General features: G+C 43.2%; 1 protein-coding gene across 2 annotated transcripts in view; it reads left to right on the plus strand.

The window, feature by feature from the left end:
- BTBD8 (BTB domain containing 8) overlaps positions 1-22,281 on the plus strand; it is a 430,373-nt gene that overhangs the window by 385,370 nt on the left and 22,722 nt on the right. For both annotated transcript variants that reach the window (XM_085602178.1, XM_085602180.1), the window contains one exon: positions 18,660-18,799. In XM_085602178.1, coding sequence (XP_085458304.1) covers positions 18,660-18,799 — 140 coding nt within the window. The remainder of the gene's footprint in view (positions 1-18,659; positions 18,800-22,281) is intronic.

Raw genomic sequence — 22,281 nt, forward strand, 5'->3', positions numbered from 1 at the left:
AAGGAGCACCGCGGACCCCCCAAACTGCCATCACTAGGAAATGAGCGTGGCACTGTGACCCAGAGGAAAGGAACAAGAGAGTCGGTGCATGAAGCACCCTTACCAGCCTCCTCGATCACACAGTGTGGCTCCTCAAAGAAAAGTAAGCGGCATCGTTCCGATGTCCTGGAAGAGTTTTCATCGAGACGCCTCGGGCGCGTACTGACGTCACCAACGTCAAAACGCCGAGTCTCATGGGACCTGTAGTTTCTCGGGCTGCTATCCTGTTTAAGCGCGCCGAGTCAGTGTTCTCCTGGTGCCCTTCCGGTGGGCTGCAACACCATCCACTCCCTGAGTTGCTCCTCTGGGGGCGCCCAACACAGTGGTGTACTTATCAAGGTTATTCTTTGTGTGGGTTTAGACTCCTCGCCATGTCCCCTGGCTCCCAACCCCGCACCTCTACACAGTGGCTGCCGCTGTCCTAACGTTTCCACTTGCCAGCTGTCTGTGCCTTTCCGAGGCTGCAATGTTTTTTCTGCAGGTGTGGTGCACAACGACACCGCAAGTACTCTGTACTTTTACCCCACTAGTACCTTCCCGGATCCAGGAGTATGAAGGTGCCAGACAGATCCCTTGATTTATGTGGCATGGAAGTCTTCAGTGTGTCCCCTTCCCGTTCTGGCCTCAACGATGGTTCATAGGACCACCCGCCTCATGGGCGAGAGCAGAGCGGGAAATCCCTTGCTTATGTTGATGCGGCTGTCAGGAGCCTCATGCTCATTCTGTGCATGGCGTTACCCCCTGAACTCTCCAATGCTTGCATCCCTATGGGGGGTGAGAAGAAAGGGGGGCTGCTACTGCTGAACTTTCCAGCCCCTCCTATGCTTGATGCCCGTCCGGATCACGTTGGGCCAGTGACAGGCCGGGTCTAAGGTCATTTACCATGCTCTTCAAGCGGTGGGGGACTTGCACGGTCTCCCCCCACTGGTCCCCTCAAGACTGTAGCCCCAGAAGGGAGAGGCACAACCACCAAATGTTCCCTCAGGTACCAGTACTCTTAGCGCTCCGGCTTCTTCGTTGTAGGCCATGCCGCCCGGGGTGTATTACTGCCCGCCCCCTCCTCCACCGGGCTCATCCCGGCGGGCACGAGGCCTCAGTCTTCCTACTGCAGTTTACCGCCAGCCCGATCACCCGCGCTGGCAAGAGCACAGCTCCTTTCCACTGCTTGCTCTTCACTTTGATTAATTTTGGGCATCAGAGGTGGAGTATAGCTGACAATGAGCAACTCCAGGCTTCCCCACCACAGGTTAGGCCTCCGCTCTGCCTCCACAAGGCTTCCAGGCACCGGTCTTCTTCCAGCCCCCACCGGCGCCATAGACAGCCAGGATTTTCACTACCGCACATCGGGGATATCTGGATTCTAGGCATACCATAAATCCGCTGGCACTGGTTGAATTGTGAACGGATGGTGAAGGAAATCAATCACTGTCAGCTACGGAGCGGTCTGTTTTTTGTCCATCTTGGTTGGTGGTTAGCTACGCCCCCCGTTGTGTATGGATTAGAGCACCAGGTGCCTTTTATTTAAATATATATTTTTATTGCCATTTTTAAAGTATATACAGAACATATCATGACCTTTATTCATGAGACATGCTATTAAACATATGTCTTAATCCATCTTATACCAACTAGCATTCAGTATCTCCACGGGCAATTATCCAATTCACATGACATCATGCAATCTCAATTACATTTTTTCGCCATATTCTGTTACAGCCTGGATAACAAAATAACAATAAACTCCCCCCCCCCTCCTTCCTTCTCTTCATGCTAATCAGTGCAAGTCTGCTTGCTGAGATCACCAGTAGGTCTAACATACTTATTGTCCCCCCATCATTATGCTGGTTGGGCTGTCCATGACCTGTTGTAGGTCTGTTATCATTTATGCCCAAGCTGGTCTATTGGCCTTTTCATCCTTCCTCACAAATCTCATCTGGACCTGCTCAGCAGTCGCCCACTCACTCATGTCCTGTAACCAGTCTGAAAATTCCAGAGGGTTGGTCTCATCCATACAATTATGATACGTCTCTTTTCTAGCACTAGTCCCATGTGTACAAAGCGTCTGCTCAGCTTTTTGTTTTTGGGTGCAGGTAGCTGTCCAAGCAATACTGTCTTTATGTCCCGTGAGATATTCCACCCCGAGGCCTCACCTAGATTCTCTAAGACCTTTCCCCAATAGGGTCGCACTGTGGGACTCTGCCAAATCATGTGATTGAAATCTGCCCCCGGTGTGGTGCACCTAGGGCAACAGTCCGCTCAGGGTATATAATATGCAGGGTGCGTGGGGTCAAGTATACTTGATGTATAACATTATAATGAAGTAATTTAAAACCGGCATTCGTGCTCGCTTTATGTACTCCCTCATGAACCTTCTGACTTTCCACCTCCGTTAAAGGTTCCTCTAATATCTCATCCCATTTCTGTTGAAGGCCCGTGGCTCACTCAGGAGAGCCTCTCTTAATGCTCCATACAAATGGGAAACAAGTCATCTGCCCTGTACCATCCCTATCATCGTCCGGAGGACATTGGTGATGGGCGGCTCATCTGGGAAATCATGCCAAAGCTCCTGTGCAACACTTGATATTTTATGATATTGTGGGAATTGTCCTGGGCCCGTCCCGAACTTGGTTTGTGCCTCTTCACGGCTTAGGAAGTGTCCCCCATTATAAAGGCCCCCCATTAGTAAGCATCCCCCCTCTTTCCAACGGCTAACCGACATGGAGTCTGCAATTGCTCCAAATGGCCGGACCGACCACAGAGACATATCCGTTGCATATGGGGCATGCTGAACTACCTGTCTTATTGCTCGTTCCCAGAGTATTGCCACATGTCATATCACATATGGGCGACTAGCAGTTATCGATGACCCCATCATTAAGAGTTCCACCAGGGAGTCTCTCCCATATGTCTTGGCCAATAAATTATTCTCCCAAATTGTCCTTATCATCGAACCATTGTACTGCGTATTGAAGTTGAGATGCCATCTAGTACAGGTCTAACCTGGGGTCCTCAAGTCCCCCCCCCCCCCCACGTCCTCTGCAGCGTCGTCTGTCTGACTCATCGTCTTTTTTCCCCCACAGAAGAGTGCCAATTATAGCTTCCAATGTGGTAAAGTACGACCTCGGTATCACATAAAATTAGTGTTTCAGTATGTAGAGACACAGCGGAAGTATAATAATTTTAACAATGGCTATCCGTCCCATAAGCGAAAGTGGTAAATCAGCCCAGAATCAAACCAAACCCTGCAATCCTTCCACGATACGGCCCAGGTTGGCCCCAAGAAAGGTATCAGCGGAGTTGGTCAGTCGTATCCCCAAGTATCTCTCCCCCTCTGTAGCCCACGGTAGGTCTAGCCTAGGTCGCAATTCTGGTTGAAGTATAGCCAACCTGCCCACAGGTATCACCCTAGACTTGCCAGGATTGATATGTAGTCCAGAGAGTTCGCCAAAGGTCCGTAACTCCCATAGTAATATCGGGAGAGATCTCTCTGGCTGTTGCAGGTAAACCAACGTATCATCCACATATAGCGATATCACATGATTGGTGTTCCCCACTTTGATGCCACAGTTATCCATTACCATTCTTACACGGATTGCCAGTGGTTCCAGGGTGACTGCAAAAGTTTAGGGGTGACAACGGGCACCCCTAACTAGTCCCTCTACGCAAATTTATCTGTCTGGAAACAGTCCTACCCACCCGTATCCTGGCAACTGGAGCCGCATAAAGTAGCTGAGCCCATTTAAGATATTGATCGCCGACTCCCATACAACCCAAAATCCGCCACATGTAAGGCCATTCCACTGAGTCAAATGCTTCTAGGGGCATGCCACACATGTGCCAAGCATTGTAAATTATAAAAAGTATTTCTTCAAGGGATAAACCCTGCTTGATCAGTGTGGATCAGACGTCGCATGAAGGCGAGAAGGTGATCAGCCATGATGCCGCTCAATACCTTTACATCTATATTCAACAGAGATATGGGTCTATATGAACCTGGCAAATCTGTATCTTTATCCTTTTTTGGAATCATAGCGACTAGGGCTTCACTCATGGTAAGCGGGAGAGTACCCTTCTGTAGTGCTTCATTGTAAACTTACAGCAGTTTATCTACTAGTATTGGTGCAAAACACTTGTAGAACTCGGCGGGTAGTCCATCAGAGCCTGGACTCTTTCCCGATTTAAGATGTCTTATTGCCCTATTTATTTCTTCTCTGCTTATTGGAGAACCCAGCGTCTCCTGCTCATCTGTGGTAATGTGAAATAACTGTATTGTATCCAGGTAGCGTGTCAAGTGGTCTAGTTCTGCCCCCGCGCGGTTAGTGTATACCTTTTCAAGGTGTGTCGCCAAGGTGTCCGCAATGCCCTTTTGTGTGTAATGCAGTGTTCCCTCCGCGGGACGTATCTGCAGTATGGAAGTAGCTGACGTCTCCTGCCGCACCAAACGTGCCATTAACGCTCCGGTCTTGTCACCCTCTCTATAGAGACGTTGTCTGTACATCGTGTATACACATTTTTCCAGTCTATGAAGATCTGTCATAAGTAACTCCTTAGCGTCCGTCCATTCTGTTAATTTCTGGGGGTCCGTGCTAAGTTCTGTCTGCAGTTTGCCCAACCTGGATTCTTGGACAGTCACATCCCTTTCCAACAGAGTCCGTACTCCATATACAGTTTTGATGCATATTCCTTGGATGACTACTTTCATAGCTTCCCATTCAGTAGCTCGGCTTGAAGCCGATTCCCAGTTTTCCCGGAAGTAGTCATTGAGCGCCTCCGATACTGTTGCCACAAAAGGGGGGTCAGTCAGTGCGTCCGTTTTTAGACGCCACAGAGGTCTCTCAGACCCAACCCATTTAGCACTCCGCTCCAGCAGTACCGGGGAGTACTCCGACAGATATCGTGTTTGTCCCCCTACAGATCTACCCAAGTCAGAAGATAACAAGACAATAATCCAGTCTGCTTGACGTGCCCGTGGCTGGGTTACAACAGGAAAACAGTTTTGTGGTGGGATGTCTTTCCTTCCATACATCCCAAAGTCCTTGCAGTGTTACCTGTAGTACCAACGTCATTTTCGGCTTTGTGTGTAATCTAGGGGGTTCTGTATACAGTGATCTGTCCATTACACAATTAACGTCCACAGTTAACATCAGTGGTGCCCCAAGGTACGGAGAGGACGCCTCAAATAGATCAGTAAAAAAGGAAGAATATTTATCATTCAGGGTATATTTCTGATCCATCAATCACATGATGTAAATGTTGAAACGGGATTCCCGGTGCCATCCAAATGAGGGTGCCCCGTGAAAACCCAGAGTAGGAGGTAGCGTACAGCTGCCCGCCATCTTTTCCTCAAACTTTTAATTGAGTCCCCCCAAATATGAGTTTCTTGGAGACAGGCCACTGACACCCTGTACCTCTTTAGGTAGGCAAAGACGTGTCTACGCTTGTCAAAGGGAGCAATGCCCCGTACATTCCATGTAAGGAACTTAGTCATGGCGGACGCCCAAGAGTATCCCTATCAGCATTCCACCCAGGACAATCCTGCCCATTTTTCCTGAAGGTGAGCAGTGTCCTCCACTTATACAGCCACTGGCAGTTTCCAATCTGTTTCTCATGAAGGAAGGTTTGGTTACCCCAACTCTGGACTTCCCCAACAGCCCCCCCCCCACCCCTTGGGCAATATCACATTTCCCTCCCTGGCAAACCCCTGCTCCGTGAAGGTATGTTGTTGTTGCCCCATTTCCCTAGGTTGTACCCTCAACAAATTCAACCTAATTCATAAAAAGAAACAACAGCACAGTTATGTACCTTACCTCCCACCCCACCCTGTTCCAAAGAAGTGAGTGATGAACCACCAAGTTGTGAGGCCTAGCCTCCAACTCCATCGACAGACACCAGTCACTAGAGGGGAAGGCCCCCGTCATCCAGTAAAACACGTGTGGAAATCAAACAATATCCCCGTAATGCAATCAATCTCCCTTAGTACCTTTCTACCTCTTTAATAGGTCGGTCTTACCAATCAGTAGTGACCCTAAATACTTCAAACACCTGTCCCCCTTACTGTCCCGTATCCGGCATCGGTGTCCTCGCTCATGTTACTGTTTGAAGGGTGACCAGGCGACGAGGCCCTCGAATCTGGAACAACATCGTAGACCTGCAGGGTGCCATCCGGACAAACTCTGATCCTGCTGGGGCTGCGACTTTTGGCGCTGTCTTGTGTGTGTCTCTGCAGCCGGAGGTTTCTGGATGGGTTTCGGGAGCCAGGCTTGCTAGGAGTTATCGTGGAGGGGACTAAGCGAGAGCGCGGGGGGCCATGCGTATCCAGCCAGTCAGTCGCGTCTCCGCCTGTGAAAAAGAAAAGTGTCTTGCTGTTATGTTCCACCCTCAATTTAGCTGGATAGAATATACTATATTTAAGATTCAGGTCTCGCAGCTGTCGTTTCACGGTCAGGAAAGAGCGTCTTTGTTCCTGCACCCGCTGTGTGTAATCCGGATATATTGCAATCTTATGGCCCTCATAGTGTAGCTGGCCCTTTTTACGACATAACTGCAGTATGAGATCTCTATCTCGGAAGTTGAGAAAGCGGGCTATTGTAGCTCTGGGAGGTGCCCCTAGCCATGGGGGAGGCACAAGCACCCTATGTGCCCTCTCCACTGTAAAAAAAAACTTCGAGAGCCCCCCGTCATCCATTCTTCCAGGACTAGTTCCGTAGATGGCCCTTCGCTTTTTCAGGAAATCCAACAAAGCGAAGATTATTCTGGGATCGTCCGTCCACGTCTTCAGCCTGATCATCTAGGCGCACTATTTTTTTTTGTAAGGAGATCACAGTGTCTCTGAGGCTATGTAGCTCCGTCTGCATTGTGTCCACTGTCTGTTCCGTCGTAGTAACCTTCTCAGATATTTTCCTCAGGTCACAACGGAGAAGATTAACATCAATAGCAACCGATTCTATCTTAGTTTTCAGTTCATCTCTTGTGGTATGGATTGCAGAGAGGATTTCTGTAATAAATGGGGGTCTGTCAGCAGCTTGAGGCAAGTCTTCAGTGTCTGCGGTTGTGGGCATCGCTGTAGCTCCTTGATCCATACTAAGCGGATGGGCGTAGTTGGATATCGTATTGGACTGAGCTGCCTTACATCCCTTGTCTTTCGACCATCGTGCAGTGTGAGGTGCAGCACACAGAGTATAGGCCCACAGTTATGGCAGAGTCCCCTGCACGCTCTTCGTCTCACCAATGCGCAACAAAGATGTCAGCCCCGGATGCCCTATAATCAGTTCTCTGCTAAATTCCCTTCAGTAGCTACGCCACAGTAGGGGTACTCCAGCAGTTGCCACGTTTTTACTTCAGGGGTTCTAGACTAGTGGCGATGATGGGATGGGCATAGATTAATGTAATGCCACACTGCTGTCTGGTGAAGGATGGAATCCCGTCCAGCCTGATTCCTAGTCACTAAATCCTATCTCCACTTAGATCATTATGTCCTGATGCAAAGATGCCCTTGCCAGCTTCCAAAGGATCTTCAGCAGGGCAAATATACCATGCTCCCACTATTGTAGTGAAGCTGATTGAAACAAGAGTATCATTCTGATTTTTAACCAAACACAAATAGTTTAGCTCTACACCAATTCCTTATACTTTACAGTGTATATGAAAAATTCCACTAGCCTTTAGACATGGTCCAGCCACAAAGTCGTATTTTACAGTTCAAATCAAGACACTCCTCCCCAGGAAGCCATTACCTTCTATGTAGAAGTATCATTTGTACCAACAACTGCGGCACCCTTTATTCCCGAGAACACTGGTAGTAAACTGCAAATGAAAAAATATTCTGCCAGGAATATTCTGATACAATTTAACAAGTAATAGGTCAAACTTAACATAAAAGAAGCAATAAGGCAATCTCCGCAGAGAAAGGAAACCAAGAGAAATCCACAAAAATGAGGATGTTTTGTGTGACACTTCATGGGCCTACTCATATCTTCCAAACTCAAATGATCATATTGTTCATTCAATCAATCAGGAGTTTGCATAGCGCGGCTACTCACCTGTGAGTGTCTGAAGGCGCTTGGGGGGCAGGGCGAGGGAGGGCAGGGCTTCTGATTCATCTGGGTGTGGATGTTCAGTCGAAGAGTCAGGTTTTGAGGTCCTTCCTAAATTAATCAAAATGTTGTGGTATCGGTCATAGGTACGTTGGCGCTTCAAGGGAAATTCACATTCATATGTTGATATTCATTTATATGACGGTGCTCTAAGGTGTAGAGAAACCACCAACTCTACAAGAGGAGCAAGAGCTCTACGTAACAGTTCAGCAAATCGGTATTCGTTTCAACTTGATATACTGCTTTAAGGTGGCAGCATCCCACCACCGTGACAGTTCGTTTTTCTTTAATTTTTCTAGTCTAGTGAATTTCTCCCTTAGACCTTCTTTTCTAGCACCCTGTCCCCCCTGTAGAAGTGTATTCAGGGGTGCGTTCTTAGCAATATTACTGAAGAGGTCTTCAGCTTCCTTATCCCTAGAAGTCATTGTGTCCCTAGTGCTGCCACCTACTAATAAAAATTAATCAAAATGTTGTGGTATCGGTCATAGGTACGTTGGCGCTTCAAGGGAAATTCACATTCATATGTTGATATTCATTTATATGACGGTGCTGTAAGGTGTAGAGAAACCACCAACTCTACAAGAGGAGCAAGAGCTCTACGTAACAGTTCAGCAAATCCCCAGCACTCGTAATTATTACAATTTCAAAACGTTTTTAGACGTGTAAGTCAGGAAAAAACATTGACATCAAAATTTCATATACGAGGTTTCTCTTCCTTGTTCTTTATTTTCCAATGGAACATCCTAGTCACAGCCAACACGTGTTTCGTCGTGTGGGGACATTAATCCCACGACTTCCTCAAGGCTGTGTGAATTAAAAGACAATAAATACCATATGGCATCACAAACTTCTGAAAAGAGGGGTCGTGTAGGTATACATTACAAGTTAAAATTGTCTTGAATAAATACAAAGAGGTTTCATATGCGGTGAACCAGTATACAAAAATATATGAATAAGAGTCCATTAAAATCCGAAAGTGAAGAGATGCACATTGCGGGTATATACAAATAATCGTTTGGAAAGAAGTGTACCAACGTGAAAAGAGATCAACAATTAGTAGGTATCTAGTAAGACTAGCGACCAAAAAGGATGGAGAGAAAAGAAGGGCGTGAAAAAACAACGTGACCTGATCCCGCCTAGTAAGATACTAAGTTACTAAGATACTCAGTCGTGATTAACGAGGTGAGAGTGACGAAGTGATTGACAAGACAGCATGCCAAACATAGTGAATCCACTTAAAACGAGGCCAGTGGCCAAACATATTTACCTATTTTCTATTCAATAGGATCTCTGTTGTAAAAAAACACAATAAAGGGACAAGTGTGTTAGTGCTCTAGTCCACAAGATATTGTTGATTTTCTTTGGTGAGTGTGTACAAACCAAACCTACTTGTTATGTGGTTAAAATTCCAGACCACATGGGGGTCAAATCCAGGATGGGGACAGTCAAATTCTACGGTCTCTTAAACAACGAAGCGTACGTTTAGCGCTGAGTTGTAAGTAACAAATGTGCCAGTAAGTACTAATAAGTAGACATGTACTAACGGGTAAACACGTGATCACCTACTATTATTCTACGGCAATTGTTTACCAAGGCTGTCATTATATCTCTCAGTCAATGAATATCGAGAATCGTTTAGCTGTCATGGGCTCACATTTATAGGTGAATACCTCATATGTACGTGCCACTGGGTCCTTAAAATAACAAAGTCTCTTGTATTCGCTAGCTACAGTCACAGTTCATCAGATCCCTACCATAATAAGCGTATGCTATGTTGCGTTCAAACAGTAAATTTTCCCACCCGACCTCTCAGTCGGTATCCCGTTATCTTAGTCTCTTGTATTCGCCAGCTATAATCACAATTCACCAATTCCTAACAAGATAGGCGTTAAACATGCTACGCTCAAACAGTGAAGTCCCTTTCCCAACTTCTCACTCGGTATCCCGTTGTCTTAATCCTCCCATCCAACCGATGCAGTGGAGCTGAGTGCAGCTATCCGTGAATTACGATCTCTCTAGTGTGGCGAGCAAACGCAACCAATATACTTCCGGGTCGCGTGCAGGGTCTCGCGTCAAGACGATAAACATAGAAATAAGACTATGACGAATCATATAGTCTTAGTGAGTATTCCTCCGTAAATATCTAATGAAGGAGATATCAGGTCACCATTTCAATAAAGTTATAATTTAGGATATGTTTAATATTAGTAATTCGAAAGGATTTTTTATTTGAACTCTGTGAACATCAAGGGATCATATTGCCATATTTGCAGTGCGATCCAGTGTTCCTAAATCATCTCAGATTGCCATAGAACAACCGAAATTCCAAAAGCAGTCGAATCCGGCGTGCACTCGATTAATGTGTGTCATGGATATACTATTCTCTAAATAAGAGGACAGCATGCTTAATGTCTTTTGCAATCCTGATATGCCAAAACCGAACTCCATGAGCTGAGTCTTCAAGTAAGAGGAACGAACTGAGTGAAACACTCATTCTTGCGCTGCTATATTCATATTTGTATAACAACCGTGTGTCCTCCATTCTCTCCATCTGTTGTGGTCTTACATGAAAGGTATCTTAGTTTTATCAAGTATGAAACAGGTTGTATAATCCAAATGGTTGTACATACCTAAAGACATAGACATCATAACACAGAACATTATTAACCTATATGATTTGTTCACCTTACTTAAACAAAATTGTGATCATTATGTCCATCAATATACATAGTGATTACTGTTCACATTTGGTCATAATAACTGTACATTCTGTCTATCTATGGAACACATGGAAGTGAACATGAGAGGGCACGCATATTATCTGCCTAGGAAGTAATGTAGCTCATGATCAATATTTAAGCCACATTCCGTGCTCCTCAGTTTTAAAATCCATAATGCTTCCATGCGTCTAAGTGTCAGTTCTCGGTTTCCACCCCTTGGGTGTTTGGGTATATGGTCAAGGCCATAGAATTCAAAACTCTTATTAGCTGTTTGTTCTGAGCAGATAGATGTATGTGCTGCTATAGGGTATCTCATATCCCCATTTTTCACCGCTCTTATGTGTTCCCCTATTCTGTTTCTTAAGGGTCTGATAGTACTGCCGATGTACCTCTTCCCACATTTGCATTTGATGGCATAGATCACAAATTTGGTCAGACACGTAATATTGTATCTGATTTTATATGTTTTTCCACCTGGTCCTTGAAATTCAGTGATTCTGGGAAGCGCCCATTTGCACGCCATGCAATGGCCGCAACCAGAAAAACCGATAGAGTGTTGCGACAACCAGTTGTCCACATGCTTTGGTATTGGATAGCTGGGGCTCAGAATATTTCTGAGTGTGAAGCCTCGTCTGTAGGTGATATCTGGTTTATCTGTGACTACTTCATTTAGGGATTTGTCTGCCTTCAGTAGATGCCAGTGTTTATTGAGGCTTCTTTTGAGAATCCCTGACCAATTGTTAAAGCTAGTGACCAAACGTTTTTTGTTGTCGTCTTTGTTGGTCACTGATCGATCTTTCAAAGTATCTGTTCTTGTGACTTTTTCAATTCTCTTCTCTGCCCTTTTTAAGGTCTCATGATCATAACCTCTATTCTTAAATCTAGTTATGGTTCCCCTTTTATGTAATTCAAAGTCAATATCTGTACTGCAATTCCGTCTCACCCTCACCAGTTCGCCATAAGGGATGGACCTAATTTGATGTGGTGGGTGTGAGCTGGATGCGTGGAGTAAAGAGTTGCAGGCTGTTTGTTTTCTGAACAATCTACTTTGTAAACATTTGTTTTCTACATAAAACTCCACGTCTAAAAATGAGATCTTGTCTTTGCTTTGTTCCGTTGTGAAGTGGATGTTAAGTTCATTTGAATTAACCCCTTCCATGCTGCGCAAATTCCGCCGCTGTGCTGACGGAATCTTGCGCGGGCGTGGTCATGACGGAACGGTTCCGTCATGAGCACAGCTCAACCGTGGCTCATGACGGAACCGTTCCGTCATGAGCACCGAAGGGGTTAAGATGTCTAATAAAATCAATGAGTTTGGTCTGGGATCCTGTCCATCTCATAAAACAATCATCTATGTATCTCCCCCAGTATAGTATCGAATCATTCCATTGTGTACCTGATGGGCCCCAGATCCTCGTCGCCTCGAACCATCCCATGAAGAGATTGGCATACGAGGGAGAAAATCTGGAACCCGTTGCCACACCCTGTTTTTGTCTGTACCATCTGTCCTGAAATAGAAATACATTATTGTCCAAAAGTATTGCCACCATTTCCATTAACATTTCGGTGTGTTCCCAAGTGCTTGCTGATCTGTTATTCAGCATTCTTCTGACGGCCATCATCCCTCCCTCCCTCTTGATGCTGGTATATAAAGCCGTGACATCAAGGGTTACCATAATCATATCCTCTTCCCAGTTGAAATCGGCTAGGGTGCTGAGGATATGTTTGGTGTCTCTGATGTAAGACGGGAGGTTGACTACCATGGGTTTAAGGAATGTGTCCACGTACTCAGACATACGCTCAGTGGGACCCCCAATGCCCGATATAATGGGTCTCCCTGGGGGAAATGCTGCAGTCTTATGAATCTTAGGTAGTGTATATAAGCATGGGAACCTTGGCCTGTCTACCTTTAAGAATGTCAATTCATTCTCATCAATTAGGCCCTGTCCATGCCAACGTTTTAAATGTGTGTTAATGTGTTCCGTAAGGGTCCAAATAGGGTTGGTGTGTAGGAGCTCGTAGCATTCTGAGCCTGCAAGTTGTGAGTAAATTTCGTTGTTATAGTCTATACTACGCATAATTACCATGTTGCCACCCTTGTCGGCTTCGCGTATAGTGATGTCATTGTTATTACTCAGCTCTTTGAGAGCAGCTCGTTCTTTGATAGATAAATTGTCTGCCTTAAAATTGAATACTGTATTTCTATCCTCATGTTTATCCAAGTCTGCCAAAACCAATCTGTGAAAAATATCTACATTATTACCACTAATTAAAGTCGGTGTCCGACTACACCGACTTTAATTAGTGGTAATAATGTAGATATTTTTCACAGATTGGTTTTGGCAGACTTGGATAAACATGAGGATAGAAATACAGTATTCAATTTTAAGGCAGACAATTTATCTATCAAAGAACGAGCTGCTCTCAAAGAGCTGAGTAATAACAATGACATCACTATACGCGAAGCCGACAAGGGTGGCAACATGGTAATTATGCGTAGTATAGACTATAACAACTAAATTTACTCACAACTTGCAGACTCAGAATGCTACGAGCTCCTACACACCAACCCTATTTGGACCCTTACGGAACACATTAACACACATTTAAAACGTTGGCATGGACAGGGCCTAATTGATGAGAATGAATTGACATTCTTAAAGGTAGACAGGCCAAGATTCCCATGCTTATATACACTACCTAAGATTCATAAGACTGCAGCATTTCCCCCAGGGAGACCCATTATATCGGGCATTGGGGGTCCCACTGAGCGTATGTCTGAGTACGTGGACACATTCCTTAAACCCATGGTAGTCAACCTCCCGTCTTACATCAGAGACACCAAACATATCCTCAGCACCCTAGCCGATTTCAACTGGGAAGAGGATATGATTATGGTAACCCTTGATGTCACGGCTTTATATACCAGCATCAAGAGGGAGGGAGGGATGATGGCCGTCAGAAGAATGCTGAATAACAGATCAGCAAACACTTGGGAACACACCGAAATGTTAATGGAAATGGTGGCAATACTTTTGGACAATAATGTATTTCTATTTCAGGACAGATGGTACAGACAAAAACAGGGTCTGGCAATGGGTTCCAGATTCTCTCCCTCGTATGCCAATCTCTTCATGGGATGGTTCGAGGCGACGAGGATCTGGGGCCCATCAGGTACACAATGGAATGATTCGATACTATACTGGGGGAGATACATAGATGATTGTTTTATGAGATGGACAGGATCCCAGACCAAACTCATTGATTTTATTAGACATCTTAATTCAAATGAACTTAACATCCACTTCACAACGGAACAAAGCAAAGACAAGATCTCATTTTTAGACGTGGAGTTTTATGTAGAAAACAAATGTTTACAAAGTAGATTGTTCAGAAAACAAACAGCCTGCAACTCTTTACTCCACGCATCCAGCTCACACCCACCACATCAAATTAGGTCCATCCCTTATGGCGAACTGGTGAGGGTGAGACGGAATTGCAGTACAGATATTGACTTTGAATTACATAAAAGGGGAACCATAACTAGATTTAAGAATAGAGGTTATGATCATGAGACCTTAAAAAGGGCAGAGAAGAGAATTGAAACAGTCACAAGAACAGATACTTTGAAAGATCGATTAGTGACCAACAAAGACGACAACAAAATACGTTTGGTCACTAGCTTTAACAATTGGTCAGGGATTCTCAAAAGAAGCCTCAATAAACACTGGCATCTACTGAAGGCAGACAAATCCCTAAATGAAGTAGTCACAGATAAACCAGATATAACCTACAGACGAGGCTTCACACTCAGAAATATTCTGAGCCCCAGCTATCCAATACCAAAGCATGTGGACAACTGGTTGTCGCAACACTCTATCAGTTTTTCTGGTTGCGGCCATTGCATGGCGTGCAAATGGGCGCTTCCCAGAATCACTGAATTTCAAGGACCAGGTGGAAAAACATATAAAATCAGATACAATATTACGTGGCTGACCAAATTTGTGATCTATGCCATCAAATGCAAATGTGGGAAGAGGTACATCGGCAGTACTATCAGACCCTTAAGAAACAGAATAGGGGAACACATACGAGCGGTAAAAAATGGGGATATGAGATACCCTATAGCAGCACATACATCTATCTGCTCAGAACAAACAGCTAATAAGAGTTTTGAATTCTATGGCATTGACCATATACCCAAACACCCAAGGGGTGGAAACCGAGAACTGACACTTAGACGCAAGGAAGCATTATGGATTTTAAAACTGAGGAGCACGGAATGTGGCTTAAATATTGATCATGAGCTACATTACTTCCTAGGCAGATAATATGCGTGCCCTCTCATGTTCACTTCCATGTGTTCCATACATAGACAGAATGTACAGTTATTATGACCAAATGTGAACAGTAATCACTATGTATATTGATGGACATAATGATCACAATTTTGTTTAAGTAAGGTGAACAAATCATATAGGTTAATAATGTTCTGTATTATGATGTCTATGTCTTTAGGTATGTACAACCATTCGGATTATACAACCTGTTTCATACTTGATAAAACTAAGATACCTTTCATGTAAGACCACAACAGATGGAGAGAATGGAGGACACACGGTTGTTATACAAATATGAATATAGCAGCGCAAGAATGAGTGTTTCACTCAGTTCGTTCCTCTTACTTGAAGACTCAGCTCATGGAGTTCGGTTTTGGCATATCAGGATTGCAAAAGACATTAAGCATGCTGTCCTCTTATTTAGAGAATAGTATATCCATGACACACATTAATCGAGTGCACGCCGGATTCGACTGCTTTTGGAATTTCGGTTGTTCTATGGCAATCTGAGATGATTTAGGAACACTGGATCGCACTGCAAATATGGCAATATGATCCCTTGATGTTCACAGAGTTCAAATAAAAAATCCTTTCGAATTACTAATATTAAACATATCCTAAATTATAACTTTATTGAAATGGTGACCTGATATCTCCTTCATTAGATATTTACGGAGGAATACTATATGATTCGTCATAGTCTTATTTCTATGTTTATCGTCTTGACGCGAGACCCTGCACGCGACCCGGAAGTATATTGGTTGCGTTTGCTCGCCACACTAGAGAGATCGTAATTCACGGATAGCTGCACTCAGCTCCACTGCATCGGTTGGATGGGAGGATTAAGACAACGGGATACCGACTGAGAAGTTGGGTAAGGGACTTCACTGTTTGAGCGTAGCATGTTTAACGCCTATCTTGTTAGGAATTGGTGAATTGTGATTATAGCTGGCGAATACAAGAGACTAAGATAACGGGATACCGACTGAGAGGTCGGGTGGGAAAATTTACTGTTTGAACGCAACATAGCATACGCTTATTATGGTAGGGATCTGATGAACTGTGACTGTAGCTAGCGAATACAAGAGACTTTGTTATTTTAAGGACCCAGTGGCACGTACATATGAGGTATTCACCTATAAATGTGAGCCCATGACAGCTAAACGATTCTCGATATTCATTGACTGAGAGATATAATGACAGCCTTGGTAAACAATTGCCATAGAATAATAGTAGGTGATCACGTGTTTACCCGTTAGTACATGTCTACTTATTAGTACTTACTGGCACATTTGTTACTTACAGCTCAGCGCTAAACGTACACTTCGTTGTTTAAGAGACCGTAGAATTTGACTGTCCCCATCCTGGATTTGACCCCCATGTGGTCTGGAATTTTAACCACATAACAAGTAGGTTTGGTTTGTACACACTCACCAAAGAAAATCAACAATATCTTGTGGACTAGAGCACTAACGCACTTGTCCCTTTATTGTGTTTTTTTACAACAGAGATCCTATTGAATAGAAAATAGGTAAATATGTTTGGCCACTGGCCTCGTTTTAAGTGGATTCACTATGTTTGGCATGCTGTCTTGTCAATCACTTCGTCACTCTCACCTCGTTAATCACGACTGAGTATCTTAGTAACTTAGTATCTTACTAGGCGGGATCAGGTCACGTTGTTTTTTCACGCCCTTCTTTTCTCTCCATCCTTTTTGGTCGCTAGTCTTACTAGATACCTACTAATTGTTGATCTCTTTTCACGTTGGTACACTTCTTTCCAAACGATTATTTGTATATACCTGCAATGTGCATCTCTTCACTTTCGGATTTTAATGGACTCTTATTCATATATTTTTGTATACTGGTTCACCGCATATGAAACCTCTTTGTATTTATTCAAGACAATTTTAGCTTGTAATGTATACCTACACGACCCCTCTTTTCAGAAGTTTGTGATGCCATATGGTATTTATTGTCTTTTAATTCACACAGCCTTGAGGAAGTCGTGGGATTAATGTCCCCACACGACGAAACACGTGTTGGCTGTGACTAGGATGTTCCATTGGAAAATAAAGAACAAGGAAGAGAAACCTCGTATATGAAATTTTGATGTCAATGTTTTTTCCTGACTTACACGTCTAAAAACATTTTGAAATTGTAATAATTACGAGTGCTGGGGATTTGCTGAACTGTCCTTCCTAAATTAGGTCAACGGCATGGATTGCCAAAGGTGAAAGGGCAGGGTGTTCCAGGTCTTAGTGACGAGGTAGGAGAAGGATCTTCCTCTGGTTCTGGTCTTGTGGATCCATGGGAAGGAGGCCATGGCGAGTTGGGCGGAGTGGAGATGTCTTGTGGGTGTGTGGAATGCGAGGCAGTGTTTCAGATATTCTGGTCCTGCGTCGTGGAGAGCTTTGTAGGCATGTGTGAGAAGCTTGAAGGTGACTCTCTTGTTGATTGGGAGCCAGTGGACTTGTGTTGGGTTTGTGATTGATTCATTCAGGGGGTTCAATGGGTACTGGTCCTTTGTACATATTATAAATACTGATTTTATTTGTACTCTTTCTATTTTGTACGGTTCATTTATTTTCACTTAGACTGCGCCGTCTCCTGGAGCACCTATCGTTGATAACAGTGTGATGATCGTCTTTTTGATAAATTATTATTTTATACTAAACTGAACATCCTAATTATTGTGAATTTCTCTTTGCTTCCTTTCTTTGCTGACATAGACCTATTGATTCTATTATGTTAGGTTTGACCCATTACTTGTTAAATTGTATCAAAGAAATCCTGGTAGAATAATTTTTCATGCAATGTAATATTTGTATTTAGATCTGAAGAAGTGTCCAAGCTTTATGTTGTGCGCTCTTTTCATGTCTAAATGTCCCTCTGCCAGCAGGCGGCATTTACATGGTTAATCAGACAGCAAGTCTGACTTTTTGGGATAATGGGACAGCAGTTCTTACAGGCATGTCCTTATTTCTTCTATGGGCTCAGAATTAATTTGCATTACTCAACTTTGTAATGATCTCTCATAGACTGTTCAGTAACATTCATTACCTGCTGCAGGTTTTAGCTGAGCAAGGCATAAAAGTACATGTCAGTACCAGTAAGTACATACTAATACCAGAAGAAGGGAAACGACTGCAGAAGGCTACATACTGGTTCAATAGCCCTCACGAATTTTGCAATTACTGTATTTATGGTTTTATTCATTTATGATTTTGAATACTAATGTGTAAGGGTGTTATAAACTAATTAATGAAATACGGAGTGGCTGCTAGATATTTATTGAAACATAAGAAGTTGTATGCCTAAATACCAAGCATTTTATCATAGATTTAACTTCTGAGTATGGAAAAGAAAATGTCAAATCAAAACTAACATTAAATGTTTACCAATAAGTTAACATTCCAGAGTACCTCTAATACTTCTTAAATATAGCAAAAATATTTTCTTTTTTAGTATCCCAAAGATACCCAATGGAAAAGGATGTATTGATTCAAACTCACAAATCGTGCAGAAGAAGAAATCAAACATGAATGGTAATGGAAGTGCTCCACAGAGAGCAAAGAGTGCACCTCCTGCTCTTGTCAAAAAACAAGGTACATCTTAAAATGTGTCTTTGATTTTTGTTTATGTGTGTGTCTGCGTGTGTGTGCGCACCCGCCCGTGCTGAAGCTGGGTAGCTCTCAGCCATTAGGTGGAGACCTACTCCTTTCTATGGAGGGCATTACCAAAAACACTAATACTTCAAATATGTTTATCTCCTATGTTTGTTTTCTGGCAGATTTAAAGCACAGCATCAGCCCAATGCTATCCGCTTGAGCTAGAAATGGACAATGCCATTGCGCTTTTTTTTCTTCAGCAATGTCTTTAAGCATATGATTCGCAAGTGCTATCCATGCTGAGAAAAAAAGGAATTTTGCCATTCAAGACTGTGTGACAGTCTGCATTGGTAAATTACAATTTAAACCAACCTATCATAAGTCAAACAGCTCCCGACACATATTTTGCTTTTGTTGGAGCTTGTGGGAGAAGTCACGTTTTACCCAGACAGAAGGGGGCAACAGGTGTACATTAAAACCGAACACTCACAAGTGTAGAGTGCTGCGTAAATTATGCAAAACACCAGTAGGGAACTGTTTGCAAGTTTCGTTATGTTCAATTTAAGGCATCAAATTTGATAGGAAGATGTAATCGTCCTCCTGCATGTGCCCAGAGAATGCCCAGAAATCAACCCTGCAACTAATGTGAAGAGCTGTGTCAATGAGCGCCATCTCTTGCCCCGATCCAGTGTTGGTAGCAAAATCAGAATGTAACACCCCCCCTCCTCCAAACGTTGTTTTTAAGGAAATCAGTTATTGATTCATTGCTTAGTGATGAGAAAATAAAGCCAATATGGTTCGCTGTCCATGCAGCCTTTCTGGGGCCAAGGAAGAAGCCATGCAAAACCTTCCTTCCATTAGTAACCTAGTACTTTAGGCCAATTAGACACTTCACTCATCAGAATTTGTTGAATGTCAAACATGGTAGGGAATTAAATAAGTGTCTATAGGCAGTAAATGACCACAGCTATAACTGTCCATTTGTGATCATATATATGTAGCGTCATAGTAGATTACATGTAATTAATCTGAAAAGGCACATTTGTTTTAGTCAACTCAGTGGTGGGTAATGTGTGCTTTGTGTAGAAAGAAATCAGCACATGTATTGACAAACCAGCATCAAAACTATGGATTATTTAAAATGCTTTAATCAGTGTCAAGATAGTGTTTGTTCTCCGTAAGGTCTAACAGCAAAATGTACACAATATTGAGTTACATATTCATATTTTCTTTAAGAAGCAACATTTAAATAAATGTAATACATGAACAATTTTGTAAATTTCTGCAGTCACTAAAATAACAATGTTTCTGTAATAAAAGCTATCCTCTTGCATTGTTGTTTGTGCTGCACAGATTACTTCGATCCTGAACTGTGTTTTTTATTGGTTGTCATAAAGTTGGCTTGTTAGGTTTGAGTGTTCTATGTATCTAAATTAAATAGCCTCCTTTTGTTTGGATTATTTGCAATGATATTGGAGTGTGTTTTTCTTTGATATATTGTATGGACTTGTGCTTACTACTGAATTGGTGCGGTTGTGCACTTTAGTTTCATAATGAAGGCTTTTAAGTCTGAACAAATCTTAAAAGTAATTAGGCGTTGGTACAGGCTTTATCATTAAACAATATTTTAGAGTCTATTCCAAATATGTATTTGTAGAGTTTCCGCCTGTAGTCCCCTCTTTTATTTTGACCTTATTTCTTCAGGTCCTGATTAAAAGGCTAAAAAATCCTAGCTAGCTTAGTAACGAGGATAACATGGAATCGTAAGATATAGACCTTATCTATCAGCCCCTTGGTTCACGGAAGCCTTACGATTAGATAAACAAGCCTCTAGAAGGCTGGAAAGAAGATGGAGGGAAAACTATGAAGCATCAGAAAAAGATCAATACAAAGCCATACTGGCAGATTACAAGAAAAAGTTAATTGCTGAAAAAAGCCAGTACTTTACGATGCAAATTGAAAAGGCTGGTACGTCCAGCAAAGAACTCTTAATAACGATAAAAAACCTTATTTCCGTCCCCAAGGATGATACCACCAATTCAAATCAAAACTTTTGTAACACTCTTGCCCACTTCTTTAAATCTAAGGTGGACCAAATATATGACCAATTTGCCAAGCACTAATCTATCGCTAATGACATAGTACAAGTAGCTACAGGCAAAGTGTAGTTTGTAGATTTCTCCTCGGTCTCCTCCGTTCAAATAGCTACACTTCTTTCATCAACCAAATCAGGATCCCCAGACGATCCCTGTCCTCCTAGGATCCTTCAAAGCATCAGTCATATTATTAGTCCACTTCTAACTAATATGTTTAATCTGATGCTATCACAAGGGCTCTTTCCTTCGATATGGAAGCAGGCATGCATACTGCCTCTTTAAAATAAATGCGAATTTGGACATAACCGATCCAGTCAACTACCGTCCTATTGCAAGGCTCCCACGTCCCGTCAATTTTTTTGAGAAACTGTTAAAAATACTGAGCTCTCCACCTTCATTGTAGAGAATCAAATCTTGGATCAGAGTCAGTTTGGTTTCAGAGCGCGTCATAGTACCGATACCGCTCGAATAAAATCTACTGAGGAAATCCGTAAGACTCTAGATGGTGGAGGGTTGGCAGCCCTCGTTCTCCTCGACCCGTCCGCGGCATTTGATACCGTGGACCATACGCTTTTGTTCGAACGCTTAAAAACCATAGGGATAGGAGGAAGGGCCCTCTGCCTTTTAACCTCATTCCTTTCGGATCTAACTCAATCTGTGCAATTGGGCAATTTTAAATCTGCACCTTTTATTTTGCCATGCGGGGTGCCTCAGGGGTCCTCTTTAAGCCCTATGCTTTTTAATATTTATGTTTCCAAATTAGCATCCTTGATTAAAAGCTTTGATTTAATTCCCACCTCCTATGCCGACGACACTCAGTTGGTAATTTCAGCAGTAGACAAGGACATCAACTACTCTATCAAACTTCATGACTGTATGGTCACCCTGAGCAACCGGATGGGTAGGCACTGCCCGAAGCTGAACTCAGGAAAAACTGAGGTGGTGTTATTTGGAAACCTTTCCCCTCAGTGGTCACCAGTTTGGTGGCCAGATACACTAGGCCCTACTCCTACACCAATAGCCAAGGCAAAGAATTTGGAGGTCATCATAGATGATAAACTCAACATTAAGTCCCAGGTTTCTAAGGTGGTCTCCTCCTCCTTCCTCACTATCAGAATTGTACGTAAAATCCTGCCTTTTATCCCCTTAAATACAAGAAAAACAGTACTGACCTCCCTTGTCTTATCCAAAGTGGATTACTGCAATGGGCTAGACTGGTCTTAGATGTTCCTAAATGCCAGTCTATCAGAGCAGGCATTCGGGAATTGCACTGGTTACCAGTTGGTCAGCGGATCAAATTTAAGGCTCTTTGCACTGCATACAAGGTATTGCATAGAGAAGGACCACGATTTCTGTTGGATCTTTTTAGCTGGTATTCTCCCA

The sequence above is a fragment of the Triturus cristatus genome, chromosome 4_2, assembly GCF_964204655.1.
Source record: "Triturus cristatus chromosome 4_2, aTriCri1.1, whole genome shotgun sequence".
In the NCBI taxonomy this organism is placed as follows: Eukaryota; Metazoa; Chordata; class Amphibia; order Caudata; family Salamandridae; genus Triturus; species Triturus cristatus.